Below are 15,274 nucleotides of genomic sequence, written 5' to 3'. Positions count from 1 at the left end.
GATTCTTATAATGCATCTCCGGAGGAGGAAACAAAAACCAAGATGTAATTGTATTATTTAGATTTTAAATTGTGTTCTCCTGTGAACATTGAAATGCAGTTACCAGTCCTCAGATCAAACAGCATGAACAGAACAACAAAGCTAAACTGGCAGAACCAGAGCCCTGCTGCAGAGAACACGTACCCGGGATGTTGGACTGGAGGTTGCGATCTGGATCAGTCTGGTAAGAAGATTTTTGGGATGAGGGAACTGGGCCAAAGCCTTCACAGCGTTAGCATCGTCTTCAGCATCAAGGATAGAATACCTGGCAAACGGGAAATTCTCAGTTTAATTTGTTACATTTCAGGTTATACTGCAAGGGAAAAATAAAAATCACAAACAAATTATACAATACTGCAAGCTGTAAAATCATCTGCTAGCTCCTCTGAAATGTGTGTAGAAGTAGTAAAAATGGCTCCTAAACGTACTCCGTAGAGTGAGAACAGTGATGGTAAGGAATCCGGAAATTCTATTTCTTTAAAAAAGTTGGACGTAATATAGAAAGGTATAAGAAAGGCTAACGCATTGTGCGTATCGATAAAGCATTATTGGCCACCTATCAACTTTATGTTCAGCGTATTATTCGCCCCTAGTTTTGGGGAAATATTTTTACGCTTAAAATATCCACTTCTACCCCAGAATATATGGGAAATTGTAATATAATTATATAATATATTGAGTCTGAGTTGGCAGAAACATAAATTGAGTCAGAGTCAAAGTTATTTTTTTGACTAAGTTATGTTCCACAGCCCTGCTTATGGAGTCCCAAAAGCTTACAATCAAATACAGGTTGAGAAGTACCTGAGGTCCTTGTTGGACTTCCTACCATCATGTCGTGTACGAGGCAGACGATGTGTTACCCCCTCCATAACCTCCTCGCTCTTTCCCTGGTTCTCTGCACCGGGGTCCTGGCCTGACATATAAATGTCACCGGATGTACCTTCACCATCAGAGTGAAAATGGGTGGCTAACACTCTGTATTTCTTCTGTCTGAACAGCTCGTTTCCAGGGCCCAGCAAGCCCATGTCCTTAAAAATAATATAAAGTCCACATTAGCAGAGTTTTTCCACTTGCTTACATGTACACACAGTTACCATCATAAGTGCGAATAGATCTACCCATCCAATGGATTGCACACAGATAGACTCCATATACATGAACTCATGTGGTGGGTTTCCTCTTCACGTGGTCTAATTAAGGATGACGTGCATGGCAAGTGACACTAATAGTGGCCAAGTCCCAACCTTAATTTAGAAATCACACGCTGTCTGGGGATTAATCATGCAAATCACTAGACTTGTGTAAAAAATGGTTTTGTCCATAAAACAATCGATGCATCTGAAATAAAATCCATTTAATACTAATAAAGTGACACGCATTGTGATTTTAGTTCCTCATAACCATATAGATCAAGTAACTACAGGAAAATCAGCCGACGGTTGTTCGTATGATCAGTTGAATGGCCTGCCACAGTTTGACAAGCCCTGGCTATAGTTTCTCTGCGCTCAAACAGAACAGGATCAGACAATCTGTATACACTGTGCCGGTGTACACTGCAGTAAGAAGGATGTTGGATTATATATATATGCACTGACTGTACGCATACCTGGAACATCTTGCAAGCTAAAGCCGCTGCCTGGCGTTCTGCGTCAATCTTCTTTAGTCCGTAACCCTGAACCTCAATATGCTTTGGCCATTTCACATGCAGCGTTACTCTCTGAAAACAAGAAATGGAAACAGTGACTAGATCTAGAACAAACACAGGAAACAGTTGTGGATATTTACTAAAACTCCTATTTAACCCCTTAAGGACTGAGCCAAATGTACACGTTGTGAACAGAACAAAACGTAAACAAAACCTGGCATTTGCGCTATATGTCTGTCCAACCGTAATTCACCTCTTTCATATTAAATGCACCCCCCCTTATTATATATCATTTTATTCAGGGGAAACAGGGCTTTCATTTAATATCAAATATTTAGCTATGAAACATAATTTAATATGAAACAAATCTACATGACATTTTAACTGTCAATGTCATAATACTGTTTGCTTTTACTGCAATAAAATACACATATTTGTATTCAGCGATGTCTCACGTGTAAAACAGTACCCCCTATGTACAGGTTTTATGGTGTTTTGGGAAGTTACTGGGTCAAATATAGCACGTTCCACTTTTCAGTTTTTTCACATTGAAATTCGCCAGATTGGTTACGTTGCCTTTGATACTGTATGGTAGCCCAGGAATGAGAATTACCCCCATGATGGCATACCATTTGCAATAGTAGACAACCCAAGGTATTGCAAATGGGGTATGCCCAGTCTTTTTTAGTAGCCACTTGGTCACAAACACTGGCCAAAGTTAGTGTTAATATTTGAAAATGCAAAACAACTAATTTGAACACCAATTTTGACCAGTGTTTATGACTAAGTGGATACTAAAAAAGACTGAACATACCCCCTTTTGCAATACCCTGGGTTGTCTACTATTGCAAATGGTATGCCATCATGGGGGTAATTCGCATTCCTGGGCTACCGTATGGTCTCAAAGGCAACATAACCATCCTGGCGAATTTCAATGTGAAAAAACTGAAACACAAGCCTTATATTTGACTCTGTAACTTTTTAAAACACCATCTAAACCTGTACATGGGGGGCACTGTTATACTCGGGAGACTTCGCTGAACACAAATATTAGTGTTTCAAAACAGTAAAACGTATCACAACAATTATATCGTCAGTGAAAAAGTCACTTTCACTGACGAGATCATCGTTGTAATACATTTTACTGTTTTGAAACACTAATATTTGTGTTTAGCCAAGTCTTCTGAGTAAAACCATATGCCCCATGTACAGATTTTAGGGTGTCTTGGAAAGTTACAGAGTTAAATATAGTGATGGCAAATACGTATATATACTTATGTATATAGATATATATATTATTTTGTTCTACGTGTATTTTGATATCAATATATATTAATTTTAAAATACAGTTAGAACGAAATTACACATTTTTTATTTATTTATTTTTTATGTATTTACATATTTATTTTATATTATATATAATGATAATTATATATATTTAATCAATATCATTCTACGTGTATTTTGATATTAAAAAAAAATATATATATATATATATATATATATATATATATATATATATTTATTAAAATACACTTAGACATTATTTTATTTTAAACTGTTTTAAACATTTATTATTTGTTCTTTCCAGGCAGCACGCCCCCTGCTGGCACTGCCTTGGACGGCTATGCTGTCCATGTGATCGTGAGGTCCTCACAAGGACCTCACGATCACATGGCCGAGGGGGGCCGAAGAGGAAGGAGGTGGACTCCCTGGGGGCCCAGATAAGTCCCCACACCGCGATCGCCAGCGTGGGATCGCCGGCGACCGGGTAAGTATATAGGACGGCGGGGACGTGCTATACTGCCCCCGGCATTTAGAGCCAGGTCCCGAAGGACGGCATAGCATGCCCGCAAATCTATCTCCAATTACACTGAACAAAAGTATAAACGCAACACTTTTGTTTTTGCCCCCATTTTTCATGAGCTGAACTCAAAGATCTAAGACTTTTTCTATGTACACAAAAAGCCTATTTCTCTCAAATATTGTTCACAAATCTGTGTTAGTGAGCACTTCTCCTTTGCCAATCCATCCACCTCACAGGTGTGGCATATCAAGATGCTGATTAGACAGCACGATTATTGCACAGGTGTGTCTTAGGCTGGCCACAATAAAAGGCCATTTTAAAATGTGCAGTTTTATCACATACTATACATCACGCTGCATGCCGCACATCACGCTGCAGTTGTTTGGGTGAATATAGTGTTTCTTTAATATATTGGCATGTTTCAGGTCAGGTTCAATATAAAGAAATGTTATACTCACATATTTGTTGGCGTTGCTGCTGTGGGTATAAACCAGTTTGTCTTTAATTTCTGTGGATCCCAGTGCCCTACTAATCACATTATTCAGCAAACCTTTAGGCTCAGGAAATTCCTTTAATAAATCACACAAGTCTGCAAACATACATTAATAAATAAATAGATTAGACTAGTGAATAAATGTCATCAATCTGAGTCCAAACATCACTAACAGCCTGAAAATGGGATGCTTTGTACACAGGAACGGTTGTGGCAGTGACCCACAGAGAGGGACCCAGGTATCCTACAACAGACACCCACAGAGAGGGACCCAGGTATCCTAAAACAGACAGACACCCACAGAGAGGGACCCAGGTATCCTACAACAGACACCCACAGAGAGGGACCCAGGTATCCTAAAACAGACAGACACCCACAGAGAGGGACCCAGGTATCCTACAACAGACACCCACAGAGAGGGACTCAGGTATCCTACAACAGACACCCACAGAGAGGGACTCAGGTATCCTACAACAGACACCCACAGAGAGGGACCCAGGTATCCTACAACAGACACCAACAGAGAGGGACCCAGGTATCCTACAACAGACACCCACAGAGAGGGACCCAGGTATCCTACAACAGACATCCACAGAGAGGGACCCAGGTATCCTACAACAGACACCCACAGAGAGGGACCCAGGTATCCTACAACAGACACCCACAGAGAGGGACCCAGGTATCCTACAACAGACACCCACAGAGAGGGACCCAGGTATCCTACAACAGACACCCACAGAGAGGGACCCAGGTATCCTACAACAGACACCCACAGAGAGGGACCCAGGTATCCTACAACAGACACCAACAGAGAGGGACCCAGGTATCCTACAACAGACACCCACAGAGAGGGACCCAGGTATCCTACAACAGACACCCACAGAGAGGGACCCAGGTATCCTAAAACAGACACCCACAGAGAGGGACCCAGGTATCCTACAACAGACACCCACAGAGAGGGACCCAGGTATCCTACAACAGACACCCACAGAGAGGGACCCAGGTATCCTAAAACAGACAGACACCCACAGAGAGGGACCCAGGTATCCTACAACAGACACCCACAGAGAGGGACCCAGGTATCCTACAACAGACACCCACAGAGAGGGACCCAGGTATCCTACAACAGACACCCACAGAGAGGGACCCAGGTATCCTACAACAGACACCCACAGAGAGGGACCCAGGTATCCTACAACAGACACCCACAGAGAGGGACCCAGGTATCCTACAACAGACACCCACAGAGAGGGACCCAGGTATCCTACAACAGACAGACACCCACAGAAAGGGACTCACGTATCCTACAACAGACAGACACCCACAGAGAGGGACCCAGGTATCCTACAACAGACACCCACAGAGAGGGACCCAGGTATCCTACAACAGACACCCACAGAGAGGGACCCAGGTATCCTACAACAGACACCCACAGAGAGGGACCCAGGTATCCTACAACAGACACCCGCAGAGAGGGACCCAGGTATCCTACAACAGACACCCACAGAGAGGGACCCAGGTATCCTACAACAGACACCCACAGAGAGGGACCCAGGTATCCTACAACAGACACCCACAGAGAGGGACCCAGGTATCCTACAACAGACACCCACAGAGAGGGACCCAGGTATCCTACAACAGACACCCACAGAGAGGGACCCAGGTATCCTACAACAGACACCCACAGAGAGGGACCCAGGTATCCTACAACAGACACCCACAGAGAGGGACCCAGGTATCCTACAACAGACACCCACAGAGAGGGACCCAGGTATCCTACAACAGACACCCACAGAGAGGGACCCAGGTATCCTACAACAGACACCCACAGAGAGGGACCCAGGTATCCTACAACAGACACCCACAGAGAGGGACCCAGGTATCCTACAACAGACACCCACAGAGAGGGACCCAGGTATCCTACAACAGACACCCACAGAGAGGGACCCAGGTATCCTACAACAGACACCCACAGAGAGGGACCCAGGTATCCTACAACAGACACCCACAGAGAGGGACCCAGGTATCCTACAACAGACACCCACAGAGAGGGACCCAGGTATCCTACAACAGACACCCACAGAGAGGGACCCAGGTATCCTACAACAGACACCCACAGAGAGGGACCCAGGTATCCTACAACAGACACCCACAGAGAGGGACCCAGGTATCCTACAACAGACACCCACAGAGAGGGACCCAGGTATCCTACAACAGACACCCACAGAGAGGGACCCAGGTATCCTACAACAGACACCCACAGAGAGGGACCCAGGTATCCTACAACAGACACCCACAGAGAGAAACCCATGTATCCTACAACAGACACCCACAGAGAGGTACAGAGGTCTTCATACAATTGGTAAAAAGAAGAACTGTGTACAGAGGTTCCATTAGCCACAGCTAGACTCAAAATGTCCAAAGTTCCTACAGCTATACTAGGACTTCACAAGGTCACGGACACCCTTTCAGCAGCTGGCTCCCATTGGGTAGCAGTCTAATGGTCAATGGACTCCCATGACAAAACACTATTCTAAAACTAAAAGTGTTTCCAAGGGCAGCAGCATATAGCTCTCTTAACTACACTATATATTTATTAAATACAGACATAGCATCATTGGCTAAAAGAGAGGGATCTTTGGGTAGGCAGCTAACTAATAATGCCATTCCTAGACAAACATACTGAACCCCAATGGCAGGAGAATAAAGGTCACTGACACCGCCCCGGGGCAGGAGGATAAAGGTCACTGATACCCCCCTGGGGCAGGAGGATAAAGGTCACTGATACCCCCCTGGGGCAGGAGGATAAAGGTCACTGATACCCCCCCTGGGGCAGGAGGATAAAGGTCACTGACACCCACCCCCCCCCCCCCCGAGCAGGAGGATAAAGGTCACTGACACCCACCCCCCCTGGGCAGGAGGATAAAGGTCACTGACACCCCCCCCGGGCAGGAGGATAAAGGTCACTGACACCCACCACCCACCCCCGGGCAGGAGTATAAAGGTCACTGACACCCACCCCCCCGGGGAAGGAGGATAAAGGTCACTGACACACACACCCCCGGGGAAGGAGGATAAAGGTCACTGACACACACACCCCCGGGGCAGGAGGATAAAGGTCACTGACACCCACACCCCCGGGGCAGGAGGATAAAGGTCACTGACACCCACCCCCCAGGGCAGGAGGATAAAGGTCACTGACACCCACCACCCCGGGGAAGGAGGATAAAGGTCGAGACACCCACCCCCCCCGGGGAAGGAGGATAAAGGTCACTGACACCCACCCCCCCCGGGGAAGGAGGATAAAGGTCACTGACACCCACTGCCCAGGGGAAGGAGGATAAAGGTCACTGACACCCACCCCCCAGGGGAAGGAGGATAAAGGTCACTGACACCCACCCCCCAGGGGAAGGAGGATAAAGGTCACTGACACCCACCCCCCCGGGGCAGGAGGATAAAGGTCACTGACACCCACCCCCCCGGGGAAGGAGGATAAAGGTCACTGACACCCCCCTCCGGGGCAGAAGGATAAAGTATAACCGGGGGGGGGCAGTATAACCAGGGGGGGGGGGGGGCAGTATAACCAGGGGGGGGGGCAGTATAACCAGGGGGGGGGGCAGTATAACCAGGGGGGGGGGCAGTATAACCAGGGGGGGGGCAGTATAACCGGGGGGGGGGCAGTATAACCGGGGGGGGGCAGTATAACCGGGGGGGGGCAGTATAACCAGGGGGGGGGCAGTATAACCAGGGGGGGGCAGTATAACCAGGGGGGGGGGCAGTATAACCAGGGGGGGGGCAGTATAACCAGGGGGGGGGGCAGTATAACCAGGGGGGGGCAGTATAACCAGGGGGGGGCAGTATAACCGGGGGGGGCAGTATAACCAGGGGGGGCAGTATAACCAGGGGGGGGGCAGTATAACCAGGGGGGGGCAGTATAACCAGGGGGGGGGCAGTATAACCAGGGGGGGGCAGTATAACCAGGGGGGGGCAGTATAACCAGGGGGGGGCAGTATAACCAAGGGGGGGCAGTATAACCAAGGGGGGGGCAGTATAACCAGGGGGGGGGGCAGTATAACCAGGGGGGGCAGTATAACCAGGGGGGGGCAGTATAACCAGGGGGGGGGCAGTATAACCAGGGGGGGCAGTATAACCAAGGGGGGGCAGTATAACCAGGGGGGGGGGCAGTATAACCAGGGGGGGGCAGTATAACCAGGGGGGGGCAGTATAACCAGGGGGGGGCAGTATAACCAGGGGGGGGCAGTATAACCGGGGGGGGCAGTATAACCAGGGGGGGGGCAGTATAACCAGGGGGGGGGCAGTATAACCAGGGGGGGGGGCAGTATAACCAGGGGGGGGCAGTATAACCAGGGGGGGCAGGGGCAGTATAACCAGGGGGGGGCAGGGGCAGTATAACCAGGGGGGGGGCAGGGGCAGTATAACCAGGGGGGGCAGCGGCAGTATAACCAGGGGGGGCAGGGGCAGTATAACCAGGGGGGGCAGGATAACCAGGTTGGGGGCAGCACACACACAGAGCCCGGCTCACCTCTTCCTATCTCCCGGCTCCGTCCCTCCTCCTCTCCCAGCGGCTGAGCCCGGGAAATGCCCGCACACCTCGGCCGGACTGGCTGCCCCGAGAGCCGGCACATGAACCGGCCGAACAGCGGCATGAGGACCCTGTAGGCAGCCATGTCTGCCGGTCACAGCGAGGGCAGAGCGCAACCAGAGCGGCGAGGGGTCAAACAGCGACATCGGAGGACCAGCGGCGGCACTGGGAACTGCAGCGTCCTGACTCAAGATCAAGGCACCCACTGACAGCATCTGCAGAACTACTGCAGCTTAAAGGGACAGTCACCAGAACTACTGCAGCTTAAAGGGACAGTCACCGGAACTACTGCAGCTTAAAGGGACAGTCACCAAAACTAAAGCTTAAAGGGTCAGTCACCAGAACTACTACAGCTTAAAGGGTCAGTCACCAGAACTACTACAGCTTAAAGGGACAGTCACCAAAACTAAAGCTTAAAGGGACAGTCACCAGAACTACTACAGCTTAAAGGGACAGTCACCAGCACTACTGCAGCTTAAAGGGACAGTCACCAGAACTACTGCAGCTTAAAGGGACAGTCACCGGAACTACTGCAGCTTAAAGGGACAGTCACCAAAACTAAAGCTTAAAGGGAGAGTCACCAGAACTACTACAGCTTAAAGGGTCAGTCACCAGAACTACTACAGCTTAAAGGGACAGTCACCAAAACTAAAGCTTAAAGGGACAGTCACCAGAACTACTACAGCTTAAAGGGACAGTCACCAGCACTACTGCAGCTTAAAGGGACAGTCACCAGCACTACTGCAGCTTAAAGGGTCAGTCACCAGAACTACTACAGCTTAAAGGGACAGTCACCAAAACTAAAGCTTAAAGGGTCAGTCACCAGAACTACTACAGCTTAAAGGGACAGTCACCAGCACTACTGCAGCTTAAAGGGACAGTCACCAGCACTACTGCAGCTTAAAGGGTCAGTCACCAGAACTACTACAGCTTAAAGGGACAGTCACCAAAACTAAAGCTTAAAGGGAGAGTCACCAGAACTATTACAGCTTAAAGGGACAGTCACCAGCACTACTGCAGCTTAAAGGGTCAGTCACCAGAACTACTACAGCTTAAAGCGTCAGTCACCAGAACTACTGCAGCTTAAAGGGACAGTCAGCAGAACTACTACAGCTTAAAGGGACAGTCACCAGAACTACTACAGCTTAAAGGGACAGTCACCAGCACTACTGCAGCTTAAAGGGACAGTCACCGGAACTACTGCAGCTTAAAGGGACAGTCACCGGAACTACTGCAGCTTAAAGGGACAGTCACCAGACCTACAGCTTAAAGGGACAGTCACCAGAACTACTACAGCTTAAAGGGACAGTCACCAGCACTACTACAGCTTAAAGGGTCAGTCACCATAACTACTACAGCTTAAAGCGTCAGTCACCAGAACTACTACAGCTTAAAGGGACAGTCACCAGAACTACTACAGCTTAAAGGGTCAGTCACCAGAACTACTACAGCTTAAAGGATCAGTCACCAGAACTACTACAGCTTAAAGGGACAGTCACCAGAACTACTACAGCTTAAAGGGTCAGTCACCAGAACTACTACAGCTTAAAGGGACAGTCACCAGCACTACTGCAGCTTAAAGGGACAGTCAGCAGAACTACTACAGCTTAAAGGGACAGTCAGCAGAACTACTACAGCTTAAAGGGACAGTCAGCAGAACTACTACAGCTTAAAGGGACAGTCACCGGAACTACTGCAGCTTAAAGGGACAGTCACCGGAACTACTGCAGCTTAAACGGACAGTCACCAGAACTACAGCTTAAAGGGACAGTCACCAGAACTACTACAGCTTAAAGGGACAGTCACCAGCACTACTACAGCTTAAAGGGACAGTCACCGGAACTACTACAGCTTAAAGGGTCAGTCACCAGAACTACTACAGCTTAAAGCGTCAGTCACCAGAACTACTACAGTTTAAAGGGACAGTCACCAGAACTACTACAGCTTAAAGGGTCAGTCACCAGAACTACTACAGCTTAAAGGGTCAGTCACCAGAACTACTACAGCTTAAAGGGTCAGTCACCAGAACTACTACAGCTTAAAGGGACAGTCACCAGAACTACTACAGCTTAAAGGGACAGTCACCAAAACTACAGCTTAAAGGGACAGTCACCAGAATTACTACAGCTTAAAGGGACAGTCACCAGAACTACTACAGCTTAAAGGGTCAGTCACCAGAACTACTACAGCTTAAAGGGTCAGTCACCAGAACTACTACAGCTTAAAGGGTCAGTCACCAGAACTACTACAGCTTAAAGGGTCAGTCACCAGAACTACTACAGCTTAAAGGGACAGTCACCAGAACTACTACAGCTTAAAGGGACAGTCACCAAAACTACAGCTTAAAGGGACAGTCACCAGAATTACTACAGCTTAAAGGGACAGTCACCAGAACTACTACAGCTTAAAGGGTCAGTCACCAGAACTACTACAGCTTAAAGCATCAGTCACCAGAACTACTACAGCTTAAAGGGACAGTCACCGGAACTACTGCAGCTTAAAGGGACAGTCACCAGAACTACTGCAGCTTAAAGGGACAGTCACCAGAACTACTACAGCTTAAAGGGACAGTCACCAGAACTACTACAGCTTAAAGGGTCAGTCACCAGAACTACTACAGCTTAAAGGGACAGTCACCAGAACTACTACAGCTTAAAGGGTCAGTCACCAGAACTACTACAGCTTAAAGGGACAGTCACCAGAACTACTACAGCTTAAAAGGTCAGTCACCAGAACTACTACAGCTTAAAGGGTCAGTCACCAGAACTACTACAGCTTAAAGGGACAGTCACCAGAACTACTACAGCTTAAAGGGTCAGTCACCAGAACTACTGCAGCTTAAAGGGACAGTCAGCAGAACTACTACAGCTTAAAGGGACAGTCAGCAGAACTACTACAGCTTAAAGGGACAGTCACCGGAACTACTGCAGCTTAAAGGGACAGTCACCGGAACTACTGCAGCTTAAAGGGACAGTCACCAGAACTACAGCTTAAAGGGACAGTCACCAGAACTACTACAGCTTAAAGGGACAGTCACCAGCACTACTACAGTTTAAAGGGACAGTCACCGGAACTACTACAGCTTAAAGGGTCAGTCACCAGAACTACTACAGCTTAAAGCGTCAGTCACCAGAACTACTACAGCTTAACCCCTTAAGGACCAAACTTCTGGAATAAAAGGGAATCATGACGTGTCACACACGTCATGTGTCCTTAAGGGGTTAAAGGGACAGTCACCAGAACTACTACAGCTTAAAGGGTCAGTCACCAGAACTACTACAGCTTAAAGGGTCAGTCACCAGAACTACTACAGCTTAAAGGGTCAGTCACCAGAACTACTACAGCTTAAAGGGACAGTCACCAGAACTACTACAGCTTAAAGGGACAGTCACCAAAACTACAGCTTAAAGGGACAGTCACCAGAATTACTACAGCTTAAAGGGACAGTCACCAGAATTACTACAGCTTAAAGGGACAGTCACCAGAACTACTACAGCTTAAAGGGTCAGTCACCAGAACTACTACAGCTTAAAGCGTCAGTCACCAGAATTACTACAGCTTAAAGGGACAGTCACCAGAACTACTACAGCTTAAAGGGTCAGTCACCAGAACTACTACAGCTTAAAGGGACATTCACCAAACTACTACAGCTTAAAGGGTCAGTCACCAGAACTACTACAGCTTAAAGGGACAGTCACCAAACCCACACACTCTGCTCTCTGGAGTTCCACCTTCTGCAAAGTACTTCACAGTCATTGATCTGGCCAATGCCTTCTTCAGTGTACCCCTGGATCCAGTCTGTCAATACCTGTTTGCCTTCACACATGAAAAACAACAGTATACATGGACTGTCATGCCCCAAGGGGCACAAAATTCTCCAAGTCAATTTGCAAAGGCCATGTGTTCTATTCTTGATCCATGGCAATCTGACCATCCAGAGGTTGTCTTGCTTCAGTATGTGGATGATTTGCTGCTCTGTGGAGATGACATACCCACAACAGAAGAATGCTCAATTAATCTCCTTTGCTATTTAGCAGAACAAGGATGTAAAGCTTCACGTCTCAAGCTTCAATTCTGTCAACCTACTGTTATCTTCCTTGGCCATTGCCTATCTCAGGGTACCAGACATCTCACCCGTGACCGAGTTAGAGCAGTACTGAATATTCCACCTCCAAGGACTTCAAAGTCTCTACATGCCTTTCTAGGCCTCATTTCTTACTGCCGTGCCTGGATCCCAGAAGCTTCTCTGCTCATGCAACCACTCTATGATACCCTCAAATCAGACCCATTCTGCATGATGTCATGCCTTAACCACGGTATCCTCTTACTTCCTGGTTCCACGGAGCCTAGCCACACCCCTTTATGACACGGTCTGCCTATTTAATCTGACCGCACCAGCTGATCGACGCTGGATTATTGAACTACGTTCCGTACTCACGAACCGGCTACAACATCGTTGTGAAAGCCTCTGTTACCAGACCGGACTGAAAGACTTCAAGTTCCCTTCACCTTTCCTCATCCACGACTAAAGCTTAACACTCTTCATCCGCCTCTGAGGAGATCTCGGGAACCGGTGTTCTATGTGCCGGAAGCTAAGTAAAACCTCTGTGATAAGCGTTGCATCTCAAAGCTGTTATTTCCTGTCTCCAAAGTCCTTCGATAAAACAAACCCGTTACAGCTAACTTCAACTCATACTTTATCTCAGTTAGCTGCATCTGTCTTGCTTCAGTTAAAGCTATGGAACAGCTATTGTAACTACTTATCACCTAAACCGTTAATTCTACTAAGAGACTCTCTATTGATTCAGTGTCTGCAAATTACTATCGTTTACTCCTTAAAGCTACAGTGTCTGTAATTGTGGACTTCAGTTATCATTTACTACTTAAAGCTACAGTGTCTGTAATTGTGGACTTCAGTTATCGTTTACTCCTTAAAGCTACAGTGCCTTTAATTGTGGACTTCAGTTATCGTTTACTACTTAAAGCTACAGTGCCTGTAATTGTGGACTTCAGTTATCGTTTACTACTTAAAGCTACAGTGCCTGTAATTGTGGACTTCAGTTATCGTTTACTTATTAAAGCTACAGTACCTGTGAATTGGACTAACGTCCCATTATCTTTTACTTTTTATAATAAATATTCAAACTATTCGAAATCTACAGTTGTGTTCCTTCATAACAAATGTTTAGACGTGACACTTGACCATAGAAGCCCATGACAACTTCTGCACTCTAAAACGTGCTATTGCATCTGCTCCTGCCCTTGGCCTACGAGACTATACCAAACCCTTCAAGTTATTTGTCTCTGAAAGACAGGGCCATGCTACAGGAGTTCTTACCCAAGCACATGAATCTAGAGGACGACAAAGGCCTATTGGATTTTTCTCCTGCCAACTGGATCTTGTGGCCAGAGGAACCCCTTCTTGCCTTCGGGCCGTTTTTGCAGCCAGAGAACTAATTGAAAGAACTGCAGACCTGGTCCTTGGCCACCCTCTAGTTGTTTTGGCCCCTCATGACATTTCTGCCATCATCAACCAAGTACAACTCAAGCATGTCTCTCCTGCCAGACACCTCCGTCTTCAATGTCATCTTCTGTTACCTGACAACATCACCCTACAAAGATGTCAGGTTCTCAATCCGTCCACCCTTCTCCCACTACCTGAGGGGGGTATCTACTATGGGTTTATCATGGATGAAACCTATATTTTTCTTCTTACTGGCACCATCAAGAAGATGCATCCCAATTTATCCTTCTATGACGGTCAAACACCTCTCTGTGATGGAGCAGGATATGCCTTCTGTACCATGTGGTACAAGCCAAACATCACTCCTGAACCTTGCTATGAAGATGAGCTCTATCATCTGGTAGAGGTGAAACTTACTTCACAAGACTTCTACTGTGACTCTGAAGGCAACAGCATGGTCTTGATTCATCTACCTTCAGAACTCAAACATTTGTATCGTCATTGGGACATTGCCATTCCACATGTCCCTGTCACCAAGTTAAAGACAAGATCATGGAATGATCTTGGGCCCATGGCAAAATTATGGGTCACCATGAATGAATCACAGCTACAGGAAAATGGCGTTGTCAAATACCCAGCAACTGACCATCTAGAAGCATGGCCACGCCACTTCCTGGAAAATGAATTTCAAGATCTGGTCATAGTAAATGACTATGACCCAGAGACACCTCATGACTGTTTTGAACAGATGAAAATGGAGACAACACATTTACCAACTGTGCATGAGGATCCACTAGTAGATCCTGATCTCACTCTGTTTGTGGACGGTTCAAGGTATGCTGATGAAGAAGGAAAATACCACACAGGATATGCCGTAACCACAACAGATGAAATTATCAAGTCATCATCTTTACCACCAACAATGTCTGCACAAGAAGCCGAATTGCAAGCCCTGACTTCAGCGTGCAAGATCTCTGAAGGAAAGCGCGCCAACATCTACACTGATTCAAGATATGCATTGGGCGTGGCACATGACTTCGGATTAATTTGGAAAACAAGAGGATTTCTTACCACTGCCGGTACGCCGGTCAAACACAGTTCTGCAATCAAGGAACTAATGGACGCCCTCCTACTCCCAGAAGAAGTGGCCATTCTGAAAGTGAAGGCACACGGGAAATTGGATACAGATGAAGCAAAGGGCAACCATTTAGCTGATCAGGCTA

At 47.1% G+C, this 15,274-nt stretch overlaps 1 protein-coding gene across 1 annotated transcript in view; it reads right to left on the bottom strand.

The window, feature by feature from the left end:
• The window catches only part of DHX30 (DExH-box helicase 30), a 34,835-nt gene extending 26,120 nt beyond the window's left edge, over positions 1 to 8,715 (bottom strand). Inside the window, exons 1-5 of the mRNA XM_063452869.1 lie at positions 8,528 to 8,715; positions 3,950 to 4,080; positions 1,646 to 1,756; positions 841 to 1,067; positions 184 to 304 (exon numbers count right to left, since the gene is read on the bottom strand). Of these exons, the coding sequence (XP_063308939.1) occupies positions 184 to 304; positions 841 to 1,067; positions 1,646 to 1,756; positions 3,950 to 4,080; positions 8,528 to 8,672 (735 nt within the window). The 5' untranslated portion in view covers positions 8,673 to 8,715. The remainder of the gene's footprint in view (positions 1 to 183; positions 305 to 840; positions 1,068 to 1,645; positions 1,757 to 3,949; positions 4,081 to 8,527) is intronic.
• Between the last annotated feature and the right edge of the window lie 6,559 nt (positions 8,716 to 15,274).

This window comes from Pelobates fuscus, chromosome 4, assembly GCF_036172605.1.
Source record: "Pelobates fuscus isolate aPelFus1 chromosome 4, aPelFus1.pri, whole genome shotgun sequence".
Classification (NCBI taxonomy): domain Eukaryota; kingdom Metazoa; phylum Chordata; class Amphibia; order Anura; family Pelobatidae; genus Pelobates; species Pelobates fuscus.
Note: the sequence above shows the minus strand (reverse complement) of the source record. Positions and strands in the feature narration are given on the sequence as shown.